This window comes from Linepithema humile, chromosome 1 (assembly GCF_040581485.1).
Source record: "Linepithema humile isolate Giens D197 chromosome 1, Lhum_UNIL_v1.0, whole genome shotgun sequence".
Taxonomy (NCBI): Eukaryota; Metazoa; Arthropoda; class Insecta; order Hymenoptera; family Formicidae; genus Linepithema; species Linepithema humile.
Window position 1 is genome coordinate 15,885,946 of NC_090128.1, and position 17,538 is coordinate 15,903,483.

The 17,538-nt window shown below is 43.7% G+C and overlaps 4 protein-coding genes across 4 annotated transcripts; 3 read left to right on the forward strand and 1 right to left on the reverse strand.

Moving 5' to 3' along the window:
- Positions 1–1,757: 1,757 nt before the first annotated feature.
- Positions 1,758–3,985, forward strand: LOC137001570 (uncharacterized). The gene is made up of 4 exons (XM_067360665.1): positions 1,758–2,173; positions 2,217–2,825; positions 2,905–3,642; positions 3,859–3,985. The coding sequence occupies exons 1-4, from the start codon at positions 1,758–1,760 to the stop codon at positions 3,983–3,985; spliced, it is 1,890 nt and encodes a 629-aa protein (XP_067216766.1).
- Positions 3,986–4,012: 27 nt separating this feature from the next.
- On the forward strand, positions 4,013–5,586 carry LOC137001607 (uncharacterized). The gene has a single exon (XM_067360739.1). It carries the CDS (start codon positions 4,013–4,015, stop codon positions 5,471–5,473), a length of 1,461 nt encoding a protein of 486 aa, XP_067216840.1. The 3' UTR covers positions 5,474–5,586.
- A 57-nt stretch (positions 5,587–5,643) lies between these two features.
- LOC137001663 (uncharacterized) lies at positions 5,644–6,562 on the reverse strand. The gene is made up of 2 exons (XM_067360785.1): positions 6,375–6,562; positions 5,644–6,277 (listed from the first exon to the last, which is right to left on the reverse strand). The coding sequence occupies exons 1-2, from the start codon at positions 6,560–6,562 to the stop codon at positions 5,644–5,646; spliced, it is 822 nt and encodes a 273-aa protein (XP_067216886.1).
- Positions 6,563–13,839: 7,277 nt separating this feature from the next.
- On the forward strand, positions 13,840–15,042 carry LOC137001710 (uncharacterized). The gene has a single exon (XM_067360830.1). The coding sequence runs from the start codon at positions 13,840–13,842 to the stop codon at positions 15,040–15,042; it is 1,203 nt and encodes a 400-aa protein (XP_067216931.1).
- Positions 15,043–17,538: the final 2,496 nt, after the last annotated feature.

Genomic DNA, 17,538 nt, shown 5'->3' on the forward strand with positions numbered 1-17,538 from the left:
AAAAATTTGTTTCTAAGAAATAAATATCATTTCTAGAAATAAATATTATTTGTCTATACAAATCAATCTTATTGTAAGTAGTTATACTATGGGGGTTCTAACCCAGTGGCAATGAGGGGGGTGCGGGTGAAGAGGGGAAGAGGGGTATCAGATAACAGTGGAGGGGGTAATGACGTCATCGTTTTGGAGGAGAGGGGGTAATTTAGGAGTGGTGGGGGGTATCAGATAACAATAATTCCTGGAAGTGGGGGATTTCCGGGATTCCCGGAAGAGATAAGATAAGGATTGTTAATACAAACATGAGTCGTCGAGAGATAAGGATTCCTGGAAGAGATAGGGATTCCGAGAACTGTTTAGATCCTTTGGTTTTTCTCTGCGCATCAAAGTGGAGCGCCATGTTGTCGGAATGTATCATTGTTAAAGGATTCCGAGAACTGTTTAGATCTTTTGGTTTTTCTCTGCGCATCAAAGTGGAGCGCCATGTTGTCGGAATGCATCATCGCAATGTTTATAGTATGCAGGTTCGTGCAGGTTTACGGATTGCATCATTGCTGTATTTTAAAACAAAAGCCCATAGCAACAGGCAGCCACGTCAGCATTTTCGGCGCCATGTTGTCAGATTTCAATTTTGTATACAACAAGCGGGTATATAAAGCGAGTGAAAAAGAATAGGAACCATCAGTCGTTCGAAATCATTGAGAAAATTACTAGTTCGCTGTGACGTTTACTAGCAACGATGTTTTGCACCATGTCAACCGTGAAGTAAGTTGTTTCTTTAGCTACATCTTTAAACTTAATTGTTATACTTTTAAACTCACAATTTATTTTTTTTTCATAGAAAACAAAAAAGTAATATGTCAAAGATGGAAAAAGAATCATCTAGGATCTTGGTTAGAAGATACCCGTTGACAAAAACCAGTTACAAATATCTCGACATCGGAATCAACGTCTCAACGTCGAGCCGTGTGGAAATCGCTCTCGGTGACAACCATGGTAAGGAGCTACGTCTATCATACGACGTATGGAAAGAACTCATGAATCAACGGGACATCATCACCAGCTTCTTTAAGAACGATGTGGACGAAGCACCGTCTCAGACCGTTGGACACTGCACGTTAAGTTTTGGAAAAATGAACAACCTAAAAGTAATGCGCCTGGCAACATCAGCGTTATGTTTAATCATGTCAAACCGAACCGTGTGTAACATGTTTGCACTTGAATATTGCGTAGACTGTATCAATCATTCGTTGAACAACATCACCGATACGGTTGATGTCAAGTTCGCACACTTTTCAGAAATCGCGAGGAATGCGAAGGACCCCGATCACGTGGCGATTCGCAAAAGCGATTTATTCGATAAGAATAACATAATTGATTGTGAACTGGTGACTCAGGTCTTTGCGGAGTTGTAACAATACATATTAATAAATATTATTTCAACTGTAATTAAAATTTTTTATTATTTTTCCGTGTCATCTTATCTGCTATACCGACTTATCCTACAACGCGCGCATCAAAGTAGAGCGCCTGTTTAAATTGCGTCATCATGTTTGGAGGAGAGGGGGTAAATTCGGAGTGGTGGGGATATCATATTACAATAATTCTCGGAAGAGAAAAAATAAGGATTGTTTATACAAATTGTAGGCAGCGCCATGTTGTCAGAATGCATCATTGTTATGCTTATAGTTAGTGCCGTGTGCAACAAACGGGTATATAAAGCGAGTGAGAAAAAAAACGACTAATCACAGTTGTTCAAAATGAAGAAGGAGCGCGATCTTACCGTACGAGCAGCGAATATTAAAACGACGGGAGAGTTCCTTCCATGGGACTACGAGTGCAACGAGTACCTCGATTCTCTCAAGGAACAATGTCGCAAGAGGCAACGCACCGGAGTAGTCAACTCTCTGGTGGCGCAAATTGCGCGTCTGGAGGGTGTGAGGGACGCCCTGCACGAGCGTTTCGTGCCCGTCGGTGCCGGATACGGTGGATACGAGAAAAAGGGCTACACGTGGAAGGAGATCGAGACGGCGTTTAGGAACCGTGTGCTGACGGGTGTGGTTGTCAATCAAAACTATATAGATCCACACGAGTTTTTGAAAAACGTGAGAAATATGGTTATCGAGCGGATCCAGGGCGTCATGGTGGAACACAACAGCGTCAAGATTAACACCGCGTTCAACGGGGAATTTGTCGCGGGCGACAAGACTGCCGTGAAGACCATCGCCACCAAAAATTGCGAGTTGTTTCCCACATCCGATCAACGAGTGGTACACGCGGCACGTGGAGGATGATATTCTGGCGGCTCTGGAGGAATTTCAGGAACGCGATAGCGGATGGGCGTTGTCGCGTATCCTGAATCTCACCGTCAATGTGAACAAGTTCAATCCTCTGCACGCGGGATGCCACATCGAGTTATCGCGGAAAATTATGCTAAAAAGAGCGGTGGTCAACGTGCAATCGACGGACAATGCGTGTTTCGCGTGGGCAGTCGTCGCCGCTCTATATCCAGCGGAAAAACATCCGGAAAGAACGATAGAATACCCACATTACTCGACGGTGCTGAATCTGTGCGACATCGAGTTCCCCGTGACGCTGTCACAAATATCAAAGTTCGAGAAACTAAACGCCATCTCCGTCAACGTCTTTACCACCCAAGACTCCAAAATCGTCCCTCTGCGGCTCGCCGACGACAAAAAGGAGAAGCACGTCAACCTGCTATACGTGCGTAAAAACAACGATGCACACTTTGCGTGCATAAAGAACCTGCCGCGGTTGGTGAGCTCACAACTGAGCATGCACAAATGTAAAAAGTACATTTGCGATCGGTAAGTAAAAAAAAAAAAGATGCGTATAAAATAAATCAATATTTTTTATTCATAGTTTTAATCAAATAAATTATTACAGGTGTCTACACTACTTTTATACACGGGAGAAGTTGTCAGTCCACAGCGTCGACTGCGGGAAAATGAACGACTGCGCCGTCGTTCTCCCCAGCGAGGACGACAAGTGGCTGACGTTCCGGAATTACAATCGGAAGGAGCGGGTTCCGTTTGTAGTGTACGCCGATCTCGAATGTACGCTCGAGAAAAAGGAGGATCAGGAGGGTACTACTTACGCCTACCAACATCACAGAGCCTTTAGCGTAGGATATTATGTAAGTTGCGCTTACGATAATTCGCTCTCTAGTTATAAGTCATATCGCGGTGAGGATTGCACAGCGTGGTTCGTCAACGAACTGCACGATTTGACGCACCGCGTGAAAGCGATCCGCACCACCGTCGTCCCCATGGCGGATCTTACGCGGGAGGAATCGGAGGAATTCCGTAGCGCCGTAACGTGTCACGTGTGCGAGAAACCCTTAACAGCGGACGACACGCGGGTGCGCGATCATTGTCATCTGACCGGGCGTTACCGCGGTGCCGCGCACTCGTCGTGCAATCTAAATTACATAGACTCCGACGTTATCCCGGTGATATTTCACAATTTATCCGGTTACGACGCGCATTTCATTATTAAAGACGTTGCCAATGCTTTCGAAGGCAACGTCGAATTGTTACCGCTGACGAAAGAGCGTTACATTTCATTTACAAAAAATGTTAAAGATACCATGGATCAAAAATCAAAATTGTGTATAAAATTACGGTTTATTGATTCGTTTAAATTTCTCAGTACGAGCCTCGATAAATTGGCATCTTATTTAACTGTGGATGAATTAAAAATTTCACGATCGGAATTCAAACATTTATCCGCGGAAAATTTCAATCTGCTTACTCGGAAAGGCGTGTTTCCCTACGAGTACGTCGACAGCGTCGACAAGCTCCGGGACACAAGCCTGCCATCGCGCGAATCGTTTTACAGCTCGCTCACCGGAGAAACGGTATCCGAGAGCGATTACGCGCACGCGACAAACGTCTGGCAAACTTTTTCGATCAAAGATCTAGGCCAATACAGCGATTTGTATTTGAAAACAGACGTTCTTTTGTAGGCGGATATTTTCGAAAATTTTCGAAACATGTCTATAAAGAGTTACGGTTTAGATCCCGCTCATTATTACACTCTACCGGGATACACGTGGGACGCTATGTTGAAGTACACGCGTGTAAAATTCGAGTTGCTCACGGACATCGATATGGTACTGTTTGTCGAGCGCGGTATACGCGGTGGTCTCAGCCAATGCTCCAACCGATACGCCGCCGCCAACAACAAATACATGCCATCCTACGACCCATCGGAACCGTCATCGTACCTAATGTACTATGATGTAAACAATTTGTACGGGTGGGCGATGTGTCAACCGTTGCCCTACGCCAAATTTCGATGGGTCGATGATGTCGCGAGCTTTGACGTAATGTCCGTTGCATCCGATTCGGCTACCGGTTACGTGCTGGAAGTCGATCTCGAGTATCCAGTGAATCTTCACGACGCGCACGCCGACCTGCCGTTCTGCCCGACGTGCGATAAGCCGCCTGGCAAGCGGGAGCTCAAGTTACTCGCAACGCTGTACGATAAGCAGCGTTATGTCATCCACTATCGTAATCTGCAACAATGCGTGCGACATGGTCTGCGAATTGCAAAGATTCACCGCGTACTGCAATTCGCGCAATCTCCGTGGCTCCGCGGATACATAGAACTGAATACACAGTTTCGGACACGGGCGAAAAATGATTTCGAAAAAAATTTGTACAAATTGATGAACAACGCCGTTTTCGGCAAAACCATGGAGAATGTGCGAAATCACACGGATGTCCGGCTCGTTACACAGTGGGATGGTCGGTACGGAGCGGAGGCTATGATCGCGAAACCGAATTTCCACAGCCGAAGCGTGTTCTCGGAGGATCTGATCGCCGTAGAGTTGCGAAAACTCGAAGTGAAATTCGACAAGCCGATCTACGTGGGTATGTGCATCCTCGACATATCCAAGACCTGCTTGTACGAGTTTCACTACGAGTACATGGCGCCTCTCTACCGCGACAATTGCAAAATTATGTACACCGATACCGACAGTCTGATATACTTTCTGCACTGCGAGGACGCGTATCGGGATATGAAACGTGATATATCCAAATTCGACACGAGCGACTACTCCGAGGACAACGCTTACGGTATGCCGCGCGCCAACAAGAAAGTACCCGGTCTGATGAAAGACGAGAATAACGGCGCGATCATGACGGAATTTGTCGGACTGAGAGCGAAGATGTACGCGTTGAGAGTCACCGGCCAAAAAGACACCAAAAAGATTAAAGGTGTAAAAAAGAGTGTAGTCGCTAGAACGATAACGTTCGACGACTACACTCGGTGCCTCAACGCCGAAATCGAGCTGACGCGGCGTCAATCGTGCATCCGCTCAAAGATGCACGAGGTGTACACCGTGTCGGAGTCGAAGTTCGCGCTCAGTCCGTACGACGATAAGCGGCACGTCGTATCCGGTTCCACCGACACTCTACCATGGGGACATCGCGAGATACATTTGTAAATAATGCTTAGTAATATACATAGTGTTTAATTTATATAGTTTAATATTTTATGTATTATTAGTTTTTTTTTAAATGTATATATTGTAACATATTGTAGTAGTAATAAAGAACACCATTGTATATATGTATAATAGTTTATTATAATACAATGTATAATATACACAGTTTATTACAATACATCGTCTTTATTTATCCAAGAGTTGTGCGAATTGTCGAATCCCAACCACTTTACAAACACCTTGTCGTCCTTTCGACGCAACACCTTCTCCACGAGATAAACGTCGGGTTGAGCGGTCTTGAGCAATTCGTGCTCGTAAAAGCCTCCCGCGACCGGATCTCCGCGGTAATCTTTAATCAGATACGTCACAGGATTGGTACGTTGCACCGCAGCGATCTTAAACACCTCCGTCGACCAATTCGGCGTGTATCCTTTCTCGAATACAGTTTTGAATTTGCTCACGCTCACCGGATCACCCACCCTGAATTTCGCCGGCGCGGCAATTTTTATTCTACTGTACACGGTGCTCAAGAGTCCCTTTGCGATCTCGGGAGTGACATCGATCGGGCGCATACCGATCGTACGATGTTTACGACCGTTGTATTCCGAGACCAATCGCGGTAAATCGTCGATCCACTTGTACGATCCCGCAAGCGTGAAAAACTTCCACATTTCGTTCTTCAACGTGCGATTCAATCGTTCCACCACCGAAGCCTTCATGACCGAGTATGTCGAATAATGATTGATGCCGTGTTTCTTGACAAGATTTTGGAAATCTCTGTTGTAAAATTCTTTTCCGGTCGGTCTGCAAATTTTTCGGAATTCTCTCCCCAAATATCGCAGAAAATGCTTTGGACGTTTCGATTCCACCTTTGGTCTTTAAGGGCACGGCCCACGCGTACTTGCTCAACACATCGATAACGGTTAGAATATAGTTGTAACCGCCGTTGGATCGCAAGTACGGTCTCATCTCGACAATGTCAGCCTGCCACAAATCATCGTATCCTTTCACGACGACTGGCCGACGCGTAAAGTTTCTTCTCGCCGGTGCGTGGAGCTCGTCCACGAGCGATCTCCTCTCCAGGCTCATTGCGATTCGTTTTGCTTCTTCTTCATCGCCTCATCGTAGTATTTGATGAAATTTTTTCTCACAGTTCTACGAAGATTGTGAATCTCTCGCTCGACAAGACTCTTCGTCTCTCGCTCGCGATCGACGAGTTTTCCATCGAGTAGCGCCACACTCTCGTCGAGGAGACCTCTCAGATCGTGAATCTGACGTTCCAACGTCACGTATCTGGTCTCGATGTAATCGTCGTGGTCTCTCTTCCAGGTCCGCTCGGTATTCTCCGAATCTTCGAGTCGTGAAAGTACTTCTCGCTTAAAATTTTCATAGAGCATACGATCTCGATTCGCACGATCGCTCATAAGCTGGAAGTGATGATCCAGATGCAGCTTGTTGACGGCGTCGGTGTCCGCTTCAGGGTCGGCGAGATGTCTGATTACGCGTGACTTGGCGTTGAAAACCCCACCATCCTTGCAGAGACAATTCTCGCGTACGTAATTCTTCGAGACTCCACCGCTCTGTCTCGTCACCCTGGCGCTTCCTCCTCCTAGCTGTAGTCCGAATTTGTTGATAGACATTCCCGTAGCATCGCACGAGCAATACTGGCTACAGCGATGACAACGACGATCAATTTATAATCAGACCGGCTTCGCGCAGTTCCTCGATAATCGAGAGAAACTCGTTGTCGTGCGCGTTGTTTGCCGCCTGACGGGAGGCGTCCAGCAATCGAAGGCGATCCACCAATTCGTTCGGATCATCCCAGTGCACGTAATCGACCGCGTTGTCGGTCACAGTCATGGTCTGTGATACGTTACACTTGGGTAACGTGCGACCCGCACCTCTCTTGTCGAGATGTGCGACACCTCCACCTTTCTTAGATATCAGAGGTGTGATGATATGTTTGTATTTGTATCCTTTGTTTCCCAAAACAGGTAAATGCGCGTTATGACCGCGTCTGTGAGCGTTAGTAGCTAGTAGTATGCTCTTGTACTTTTGTTTGTCAGCCTCCGTACACAGCGTATCGTCGGGAAGTCTTTTGAATATTAATTCAAACAGGCCGGGCGTGCCAGCGTATTTCACACCGTCCACGATCAAATTGTCATCTCGATCGATGTCGAAGGTCTTGTCCCCGAGAAACGTTCCCGCATCGTTGAAGTATACGCCGTACACGTTGTCGATCCCTCTCTTCTTGTCACCGCTCAAGAGCTCCCCGATGTACTCTTGGCCCAGCGGGCCCATTTGACCGTACAGCGCTTCCCGACCATCGGACGTTTGCATCGTCTGTCTCACGGATGTCGCGAAAAACGGGTCCGTGGTTTCGAACACGTTTTCGATCGGTAAATTTATCGGCGATTCAAACGCCAATTTTTGCGGCTGGAACGGCGTCGAAGCTTGTATCGGTGTCGTCAACGGGGTACGCTTGATTTTCTTCTTCCTCTTCTCGAAGCTCGACCGCTTTCGTTTGATATCCGGCTCGTTTGTAATCTCGAGATCGTCAACCGAATCATCGTCACTCTTGATGTTCTCGACGATTCGTTTCAACGACTCTACGATCGGTTTCAACCGTTTCTCCAGTTGCGCCTCTTGCTCCACTTTACCCGTCTTCAACGTCCGGTGCTTTTGCGAATCGACTCGCTCGTACGAGCGATTTCCTTCACGATCTTCTCCCTCTCATCGATATCTTTCGTGTCGAGCGTCATCGTCAACGTCTCGAGAACGACTAACCATTCCGCGGTACCGCAAACTCGTTAAAACCACGTCTGTAACGTCCATCGTTAATCGCACTATCCTTGTCTATCACTAAAAAACCGTACTTGTGTCGCCAACATTGCGTGACACAATGTACCGAAATCTTCGTACGTCATGTCCGTATTCACATGATCGTTGTAGACGTGCTTAAGGTTTGTTCCATCCTGCTTGAATATTACGAGTAAATTCGCGTTGTCGCGCACGAGATGTTTAGGTATTTTCGCGTACGTTTGGCACAGATAGAAACAATCGACCTTCGAATGTCGACCCATAGCAAAGTACTCGCGTATCGCATTCTGCTCGTCGCACGCTATATCGTCGAAGACGAATACGGAATTCGGTAACGCCTCGCTGTGCGGTACAATTGTATCGTTGTCCGAGAACGTAAAGTAGCCGATTTCATCGATCGATCCGAGCAATCTTTCGAGATACCGATACTTTGGTTGATTCAACGATTTCGAGTACACATACACGTTTTCGAAACGTACACCGTTCGGACTTTCCAGCAGACTGATCATCACATTGGTTTTACCGCAATTCGAGGGACCGCAAATGATACCGCGTATCGTGTTTGGCAGCATTTTATCGTGTCTGCACGCCTTTTCACAAACCCCTTGCGTCTTATCATCCATGTTTTTCACACGGATCGTGTACGGTTGTTGTACAAATTTCATTTTTTACCAGACTCTTTCTCATCCTTGTTATTACGCGACGAGTGCGCGGTATCGGATGTCGGAAAGAGCGGTGCTCGGATATTCGTCGCTAGATCTAAAATATCTTTATTTCCATACATGATTCGGACATTATCCTGAAAAAAAAATATTGTTTCAAACACACGATTAGCGATGCACGTTTGCGATATTCACCTCCTTCCGTTCCTTCTTATTATCCCGATTATTCATTGTACTTTGTCGTCCGACAAACTTTGATATTCCACTAGTTAGCGATCGATACGCGCCTCCTATTTATAGGTGATCGCTGTCGAAACACACCTCAGTTGGAAATGTGATTTACACGCGAAGTGTTAGAATTCGCGTTCTATGAAACGATACAAGGGTGCCGGTTTACTGAACAGTGTGATAAATCGACTACCGTTGGAGCTGCATATACCCGGCTACCAATTTTGCGGGCCGGGGACTCGTCTGCGGAAACGACTCGCGCGAGGGGATCGAGGTATCAATCCGTTGGACGCGGCGTGTCGCGATCACGACGTCGCGTACTCGCAAAACCGCGAATCAGCGGACCGCCACGCGGCCGATCGCGTTCTCGCCGATAAAGCGCGGGAGCGGATCACCGCTGCGAACGCGACTCTCGGTGAGAGGGCCGCCGCTACCGCCGTATGGGCTGCTATGAAAGCAAAGACGAAATTGGGGATGGGTATGACAAAGGGAAAGAAGAAGAAGATCAAGAAGAGGAGAACGCTTCCGACGGCGAAACGCGGTGGTATGTTACCGTTGTTACCGCTCTTGGGAGTCATCGGTTCGCTTGCCGGTGGAGCAGCGAGTGTTGCAAAGGCGGTGAACGACTCCAAGGCCGCGCGACGACAACTCGAAGAGATGAAACGTCACAATAAAGCTATGGAAGGACGGGGGATTTATCTCGCTCCGTACAAGCGGGGCAAAGGATTGAAGAAGAAGAAGAAGAAAAAAAAAAAAAACGTCGAAAAAACGATAGAGATGCCCGCGGGTGCCACCACCAATCTACAGTTGTCACGAATAGCGAAGCGTATGCGAATACCGTATTTCCGAGGTGTCTACATGCGTAACGCTTTACCCGACGAGATACACCGAAACGAGAGCGGTATCGTGAATTTGGACGATGTCGACGGGCCGGGCACGCATTGGGTGGCGTACGCCAAGAGAGGCGATCGCGCCGTATACTTTGACAGCTTTGGCAATTTGCAACCGCCGAAGGAGCTTACACGCTACCTCGGAGACACCGATACAACGATAACGTACAATCGCACGGTCTACCAGACGTACGATCAAACGATCTGCGGACAATTGTGTCTCCTGTTCCTCCAGAAAATAGATATAAAAATCGATCCACCATCGATCGACATCAGTCGTCGATGGAATCTCGGCAATGTCGCTGACGCTCACTCTAAGCGGTAAAAGCAGCGTTCTCACGGTGGATTATTTTCCACCGATAGACTTGAGCGATGGGGACTACGAGCTCGGCCTAACCACGATGGAGACCTACAACACGATTCCGAACGTGACGGTAGCGAATGATAAATTTTATTTCGACGACAATGACGAAGAAATTACAATTCCCGAAGGATCGTACGAATTGGACGCCATTGCTTCTTATCTGAAACGCGCGATACTGCAAAAACGAGGAAAAGGCGAAGAGCAGGATTATCCATTGTTACTTCGTCCCAACGTTAATACCATGAGGAGTGAAATCATGTGCGCTTTTCAGATAAATTTCGCCAAACCGAATACCATCGGACCATTGTTGGGATTTTCGACGGGTCGTATACTGGAACCGAGAAAGTGGTACGAATCAGACTCCTCGGTAAACATCATCAACGTAAACATTATTCGAGTGGAATGCAGCATTACCGCGGGTGCGTACGCCAACGACAAGTCGGTGCACACGATACACGAATTTTCACCGAACGTGCCTCCGGGATATAAAGTCTCGGAAACACCGGCGCAAATCATTTACCTTCCGGTCATCGCGAGGAGTGTTACCGATATCACCTTGCGTGTGGTGGATCAAGACGGACGATTGATCGACTTTCGCGGAGAGGAGATTACCATCAGACTGCACTTGCGGCGACGCGGTGCGAGGAAATGCTCGTGTTGAACGAACAGCGAGTGATTGAGAGAGCAACGAAAATTGTGAAAAAATCGCCATTCAAGAGGCTCACAAGTAACACTACCCAAATGTAAATCACCGATTTTGATAATTTTTGAATATGTTGTAGTAGACGTAAAAATAAGACATACGTATTTTTTTTTATCGGCGGAAAACCATATTTACACCCCTTTACACCCCTTTAAATTTATGGGTATCGATTTAATTGTTTTGTATATAAGGATTTAGTATTTTCGGCCCGAACCAAATAAAATAGTTGCATCACCAAGAGATATGAAAAATGGAAAATTTTCGACTCGGTTCGATCATTTTTAGGGGGTAAACTACCCCCTGTATTTGAAACAAAAATTTTAAAAATGCCCAGATAATTGCAAATTTTATTCAAAAATTTTGAAAAAAATATATGTTACACTCGCATCCAAAACAAAAGTGAGACTGTTTGAGGATTTAAGGGTGACCACCCTTTTATCGAATTTCTTACGTAACATTTAAATTTATTCCGAAATAATGGTAAACAGTTTCATTTATCGTCAAATTAATTAATATTTACAAATTATAGTCTGATCAACCCTTCAATTCTATAAGGGGTGAGGAAAAACCTACCCTTAATAAGAGTAAGAAACCAGGATCGAGATTAGAACACCGTTGAAACCCTTAACGATCAACGCGATTGTCCGAGAAACTTTCTTCTTTGAAATATGGACTGCAGGATGTGAATGTGAATGTGAGAAATGGGCCCCGGAGCATCTCATGTAAACAAAAGCCGCGAGCTAAGGAGTGAGGAGCGCTCGCCTGGCGACGGAGGCATTCATATTTCAAAGAAAAAAGTTTCTCGGCTTCATCAAAGTGGATTCACAATTTTAAAATAAAACACGGAATCGTATCCAGAAAAATTAATAAATTCACTACCCAAACGCTCTTATCAAAGAAAGATGATTTAGTACAAGAAGCAAATCAATTTGTATCCAAAATTAGGGAGCAAATCTCATTATTAGGAGCTGACAATGTTTATAATTCAGATCAGTCTGGTTTTAATTATGAATCACATGCAGGACGAACATTATCTTTCAAAGGAACAGCAAAAGTTGAATGTTTAACACAATCGAAGAATTCATTAACACATAGCTATACCATACAACCGATTGTATCAGCTAGTGGATTACTCAAGTCGCCTTTATTTATTGTTTTACAAGAAACGGGTGGGCAGTTTGGACCTGTTGTTGAAATGAACATATATAAAGCAGAAAATATTGTCGTAGTACCTTCAAAATCTGGGAAATTATCATCTGACCTGGCAGTTCAATGGTACAAAGATATTTACTTATCTGTGGTTGATAAACAATCGGTTTTATGTTTAGATTCGTGGACAGGACAAACAAAGAAAAATTTTGACAACGTTTGTCTAGAAGGCAAAGATGTCAATATTTTTACAATTCCTGCTGGGACAACTGGTATGATTCAACCCCTAGATGTTTATGGATTCAGACCATGGAAAAATTTTTTAAAACATTTTTCAGATCTGGTAATTTTGTATGGCTTTGATGTCAATTTACATGCAAGAAACAATGTATTAAAACTTCAGTCGCTGATTCATAACCAGTTTTCTTCAGCCAGGTTTGTAAACATGTTTAAATATGCATGGTATAAAAGTGGGTATATTCAAGAAAAACCACCTAAATGCAAGACTCCTGTCCGATACTGTTTTGAAAATTGTGATACATCTTGCAAGTATTGTGAAGATAATGCTTTAATTAGGTGCGCTTGGTGTACACATTATATATGTTTTACTCATTTTTTTGATCCCAGCAATCAAAGCGTCCCTCATTATTGTAAAGACTATAAAGAATAGCCATTAATTAATATTACTAAAGTTAGTTATAATGTAACGTTTAATTAATTTAATTTTTTTTAATTGTTAAAATACAAATATAAAAATTAAAAAACAACATACAAATAAAAACACAAAAAAATTACAAAACAATAAACAAATAAAAAAAACAAAAAACCAAAAAAACCAAAAAAATAAAATAAAATGGGATCCACGCGGCCACGTCCCCGTCGTGATCCTGGGTAATGCTAAGAGCCGCGATCCTGGTTTCTTACTCTTATTAAGGGTAGGTTTTTCCTCACCCCTTATAGAATTGAAGGGTTGATCAGACTATAATTTGTAAATATTAATTAATTTGACGATAAATGAAACTGTTTACCATTATTTCGGAATAAATTTAAATGTTACGTAAGAAATTCGATAAAAGGGTGGTCACCCTTAAATCCTCAAACAGTCTCACTTTTGTTTTGGATGCGAGTGTAACATATATTTTTTTCAAAATTTTTGAATAAAATTTGCAATTATCTGGGCATTTTTAAAATTTTTGTTTCAAATACAGGGGGTAGTTTACCCCCTAAAAATGATCGAACCGAGTCGAAAATTTTCCATTTTTCATATCTCTTGGTGATGCAACTATTTTATTTGGTTCGGGCCGAAAATACTAAATCCTTATATACAAAACAATTAAATCGATACCCATAAATTTAAAGGGGTGTAAAGGGGTGTAAATATGGTTTTCCGCCGATAAAAAAAAATACGTATGTCTTATTTTTACGTCTACTACAACATATTCAAAAATTATCAAAATCGGTGATTTACATTTGGGTAGTGTTACTTGTCAGTACGACGAACGTAAACTTTTTACAATCGTTGGGATTCGTTGTGAGAAACGCTTAAAGAGATGGATATACTCGACATCGTTGACGAGCCCGTCTTCGACGAGCGTATCGTGAAATATGAGATGCACACGTACAATCCGTACGCTAACACGACGTTGGGACACAGCGACGAGATACGAATACCTATACAACAACAGGATTTGTACACGTTGCCGTGTGAGAGTTTTCTCTACGTTGAAGGAAAACTCGTTATGAATCCTACCGGTGAGAATAGAGATGTCGTGTGTATTATGGGAAATAATTGTGTCGCGTTCATGTTTGAAGAAATGCGATACGAACTCGACGGAGTTGAAATCGATCGTAACAGAAACGCTGGAATAACAACGACGATCAAAAATTATATATCGCTGACGACGGAGAAGAGCAAGATGCTGAAATACGCATCGTGGAATCCGAATGGATATTCGTTGATCGATGGAAACTTTAATTTTTGCGTTCCGCTTAATGCTCTGTTTGGATTCTGCGAGGACTACAAGCGCATCGTGATCAACGCTCGTCACGAACTTGTATTGATACGATCGCGCAACGATAACAATTGTCTCGTAGGACGAGCCGGTGCGAATCCGACGATCGAGCTACTCAAGATACAGTGGCGAATGCCTCACGTATCTCTGAGCGAAGTCAACAAGCTGTCTCTTCTTCGAACTTTGGAAAGCGGACGATATCTGAGCGTGTGCTTCCGTTCGTGGGATCTGTACGAGTTTCCTCTGCTGCAAAACACGACCAAGCATTCCTGGGCGATCAAAGCCGCGACGCAATTGGAAAAACCGCGATACGTAATCTTCGCTCTCCAAACCGGTCGAAAAAACGTACTGTCTGAAAACGCTGCGCAATTTGACGATTGTAAACTCACCAATGTGAGACTGCATCTGAATTCAGATTTTTATCCGTACGACGACATGAACTTGGATTTCGACAGAAATCGATACGCTATACTGTACAACATGTATGCGCGTTTCCGCAAAGCCTATTACGGACAGGACGATACGTATTTGGATATCGATGATTTCTTGATAACCGGTCCGTTCGTAGTCATAGATTGTTCGCGACAAAACGACTCTGTCAAGAACGCCACCGTCGACGTGCGAATAGAATTTGATTGTAAGGAAAATATACCGGCCAACACCACCGCCTATTGTCTCGTTATACACGATCGAATGGTCGAATATAATCCACTGAACAACATTGTGCGCAGACTCGTGTGAAAAGTTATAAATTAGACGTGTGCGTACGCGGACATGTCAGTTTTCCGACGATCGACGACGATGTCGAACGTACCAATTTTCGTCGACTTGCAAGGTTACGCGTTCAACAACATTTTTATCGTGAAAGAAGCAGCGGTACTTCGAGATGGCGAAACGCTGTCTCATTACGTATTTCGTGAACACGTACCGTGGTATCTGTTGACGAAATCGGAAAAATCGCTGGTGTGTTGGTTACGGATATACCATCACGGCTTCCGATGGGAAGATGGACACGTCTCGTACAGTCGGATGAAAAGCCTCATCAACAACGCCATTGGTACGGAACCGCCTCTGATATACGTGAAAGGACTCGAGAAGAAAAAGTGGCTGTGTGAGATTTTGGAAGATGATGTAGAGATTGAAACGATCGATGCGGGTTACGAAGATATCGCACGCCTGACGAACTTGGATGTAATCGGAACCTTGTGCTGCGCGTATCACACGAAACATTGCGCTATGCGGAATGTTTGCAAATTGTACAAGTGGTGGTTTGAGCGTAACAAACGTGTAACATAACAATGATTTATATTAATAAAATGATTTATATCATACGACTTTTATTCCACCACAGTTATACGATCCTCGTGACATATGATCTGTCGCTTATCTCGCAATAGGATAGGTCAGTGAATAGGATGGGAAAAGTCTGGTAAAAAAAATAAAAAATTAATTTATTTAATATGAATAATATTTATTAAAAAAACAATTAAAAAAAATATATGTACATTTAAGCAAACAGAATTTTTTTTTTCAATTGCAAAAAAAAAGTTCTTTCCTCGCGAGGAATCGACTGGTGAAACCGACGACTTCGAAAGCGTGTCGCAGGAACCTCGCCCGACCAAGTTTCCTCCGACTCTTCTTCTCTACCACCTGTTTGAACTGCAAAAAGTCAAAATTAAAAAAAAATTAATGAATTAATTAAAAAATTTGAGTATGAAAATACTCACCTCTCGATTTTCTTCTTTTTATTTTACTCCCCCGTTTGAAAATTCTAATCGGAAGAGTAAGACATCACAGAGGGGCTGTATCCTGTGAAAATTTTAATGTTTAAAAAAAAAATTCAAACATAAAAGTAACTGTAAAAATTTTCAATCTTTCTTACCTCTGTCACCCATTCCCCATCCGTCTTGCGTGTAGCCTTCCTCATCCCCTCCTTCATAAGTCCTCTCCTCTTCCTCTTCCTGCTCTTCTTCCTCATCCCCTCCTTCATAAGTCCTCTCCTCTTCCTCTTCCTGCTCTTCTTCCTCTTCCTGCTCTTCTTCCTCGCGAAGTGAGCTCATCGATTCGTCACTCACGAGATCGACGAGCTCAGGCGTCAGAACAATTCGAGCGCGAGCTAAAACATTAAATTTTTTTTTGTAAAATTTCCTACTATAAAAATCGATGCTGTTATTTCATATAAATAATGTATACAGCGACTTACACGAGGGTCCGGCCTCAGGCGAGGTATCCGCTCGACGTCTTACCCCGAGACGTCGAGTAGCTCGCTCGTCGTGGTTTCGACGCGTACCACGCACCACACCCTCCACCACCATAGTTTTTTTAGATGTTGGATGTTGTAGCGTTCCTAAAAAATAATAATTTTAATTTTTTAAAACTTTGTTTTAATATTCATAATAAAAAGAAAAAAAAAAAAAAAAAAAAAAAAAAAAAAAAAACTTACCATTTTTTACAGCATCATTATAGCAATACGACAGCCAGGTGATATAACCTCCCGCATCCTCTTCAGCATCGCTGTAAATACGTCTCATTTCGACAATTTCCCCAGCAATAATCAAGAGCTGAGGATAATTCGAAAAATGTCCCAACCGAAATAACACAGCGAGCACCGCGCTAGGGCACGCACCCGCAAACTTTGCGAATACCGTATAATTATCATCGTCGTTGTCGGACAACGACGATAAATAATTATCAACGCATAGCCCGTTTAAGCTATGCGTCAATCGCAAACACAAATCGATTATTTTCCGACAACTAGACATTTTTTTTAAACGAATAACTACGTTACGAACTTTGTGAACAACGAAGATCTATTATGAATGCAGTACTTAATCCCGACTTATATACCCTTACATCAAAGATGCCGCTAAATCTTATTATAATCTTATTATATTCGCCGCTAACTAACATTCGTATCGATATCCACTATAGTTTACAACAATATAGTTCTTTATAATATGCTGAAGACGAGATGACTCGCTCGACAGTAGCATCTCCTTTTCGAGGAATAGTAATCGCGGATCTAAGGTTTCGCCAGGACGATAGGTGCTAAGCTATTCGTCGCTAACTAACATTCATATCAATATCCACTATAGTTTACAACAATAAAATTCTTTATAATATGTCGAAGACGAGATGACTCGCTCGACAGTAGCATCTCCTTTTCGAGGAATAGTAATCGCGGATCTAAGGTTTCGCCAGGACGATAGGCCAGCGTATGATATTTCCATCTATTCA

Bases quoted from the DNA above. Each gene is read 5' to 3' on its own strand.
- LOC137001710 (XM_067360830.1), top strand. From the start codon at position 13,840: ATGGATATACTCGACATCGTTGACGAGCCCGTCTTCGACGAGCGTATC.
- LOC137001570 (XM_067360665.1), top strand. From the start codon at position 1,758: ATGAAGAAGGAGCGCGATCTTACCGTACGAGCAGCGAATATTAAAACG. The intron at 2,174-2,216 runs GTTCAACGGGGA...ACTGCCGTGAAG, and splicing joins AGCGTCAAGATTAACACCGC to ACCATCGCCACCAAAAATTG. The intron at 3,643-3,858 runs GTTTATTGATTC...ATCGTTTTACAG, and splicing joins AAATTGTGTATAAAATTACG to CTCGCTCACCGGAGAAACGG.
- LOC137001663 (XM_067360785.1), bottom strand. From the start codon at position 6,562: ATGAGCCTGGAGAGGAGATCGCTCGTGGACGAGCTCCACGCACCGGCG. The intron at 6,278-6,374 runs GTACGCGTGGGC...AAAAATTTGCAG, and splicing joins GTTATCGATGTGTTGAGCAA to ACCGACCGGAAAAGAATTTT.
- LOC137001607 (XM_067360739.1), top strand. From the start codon at position 4,013: ATGTCTATAAAGAGTTACGGTTTAGATCCCGCTCATTATTACACTCTA.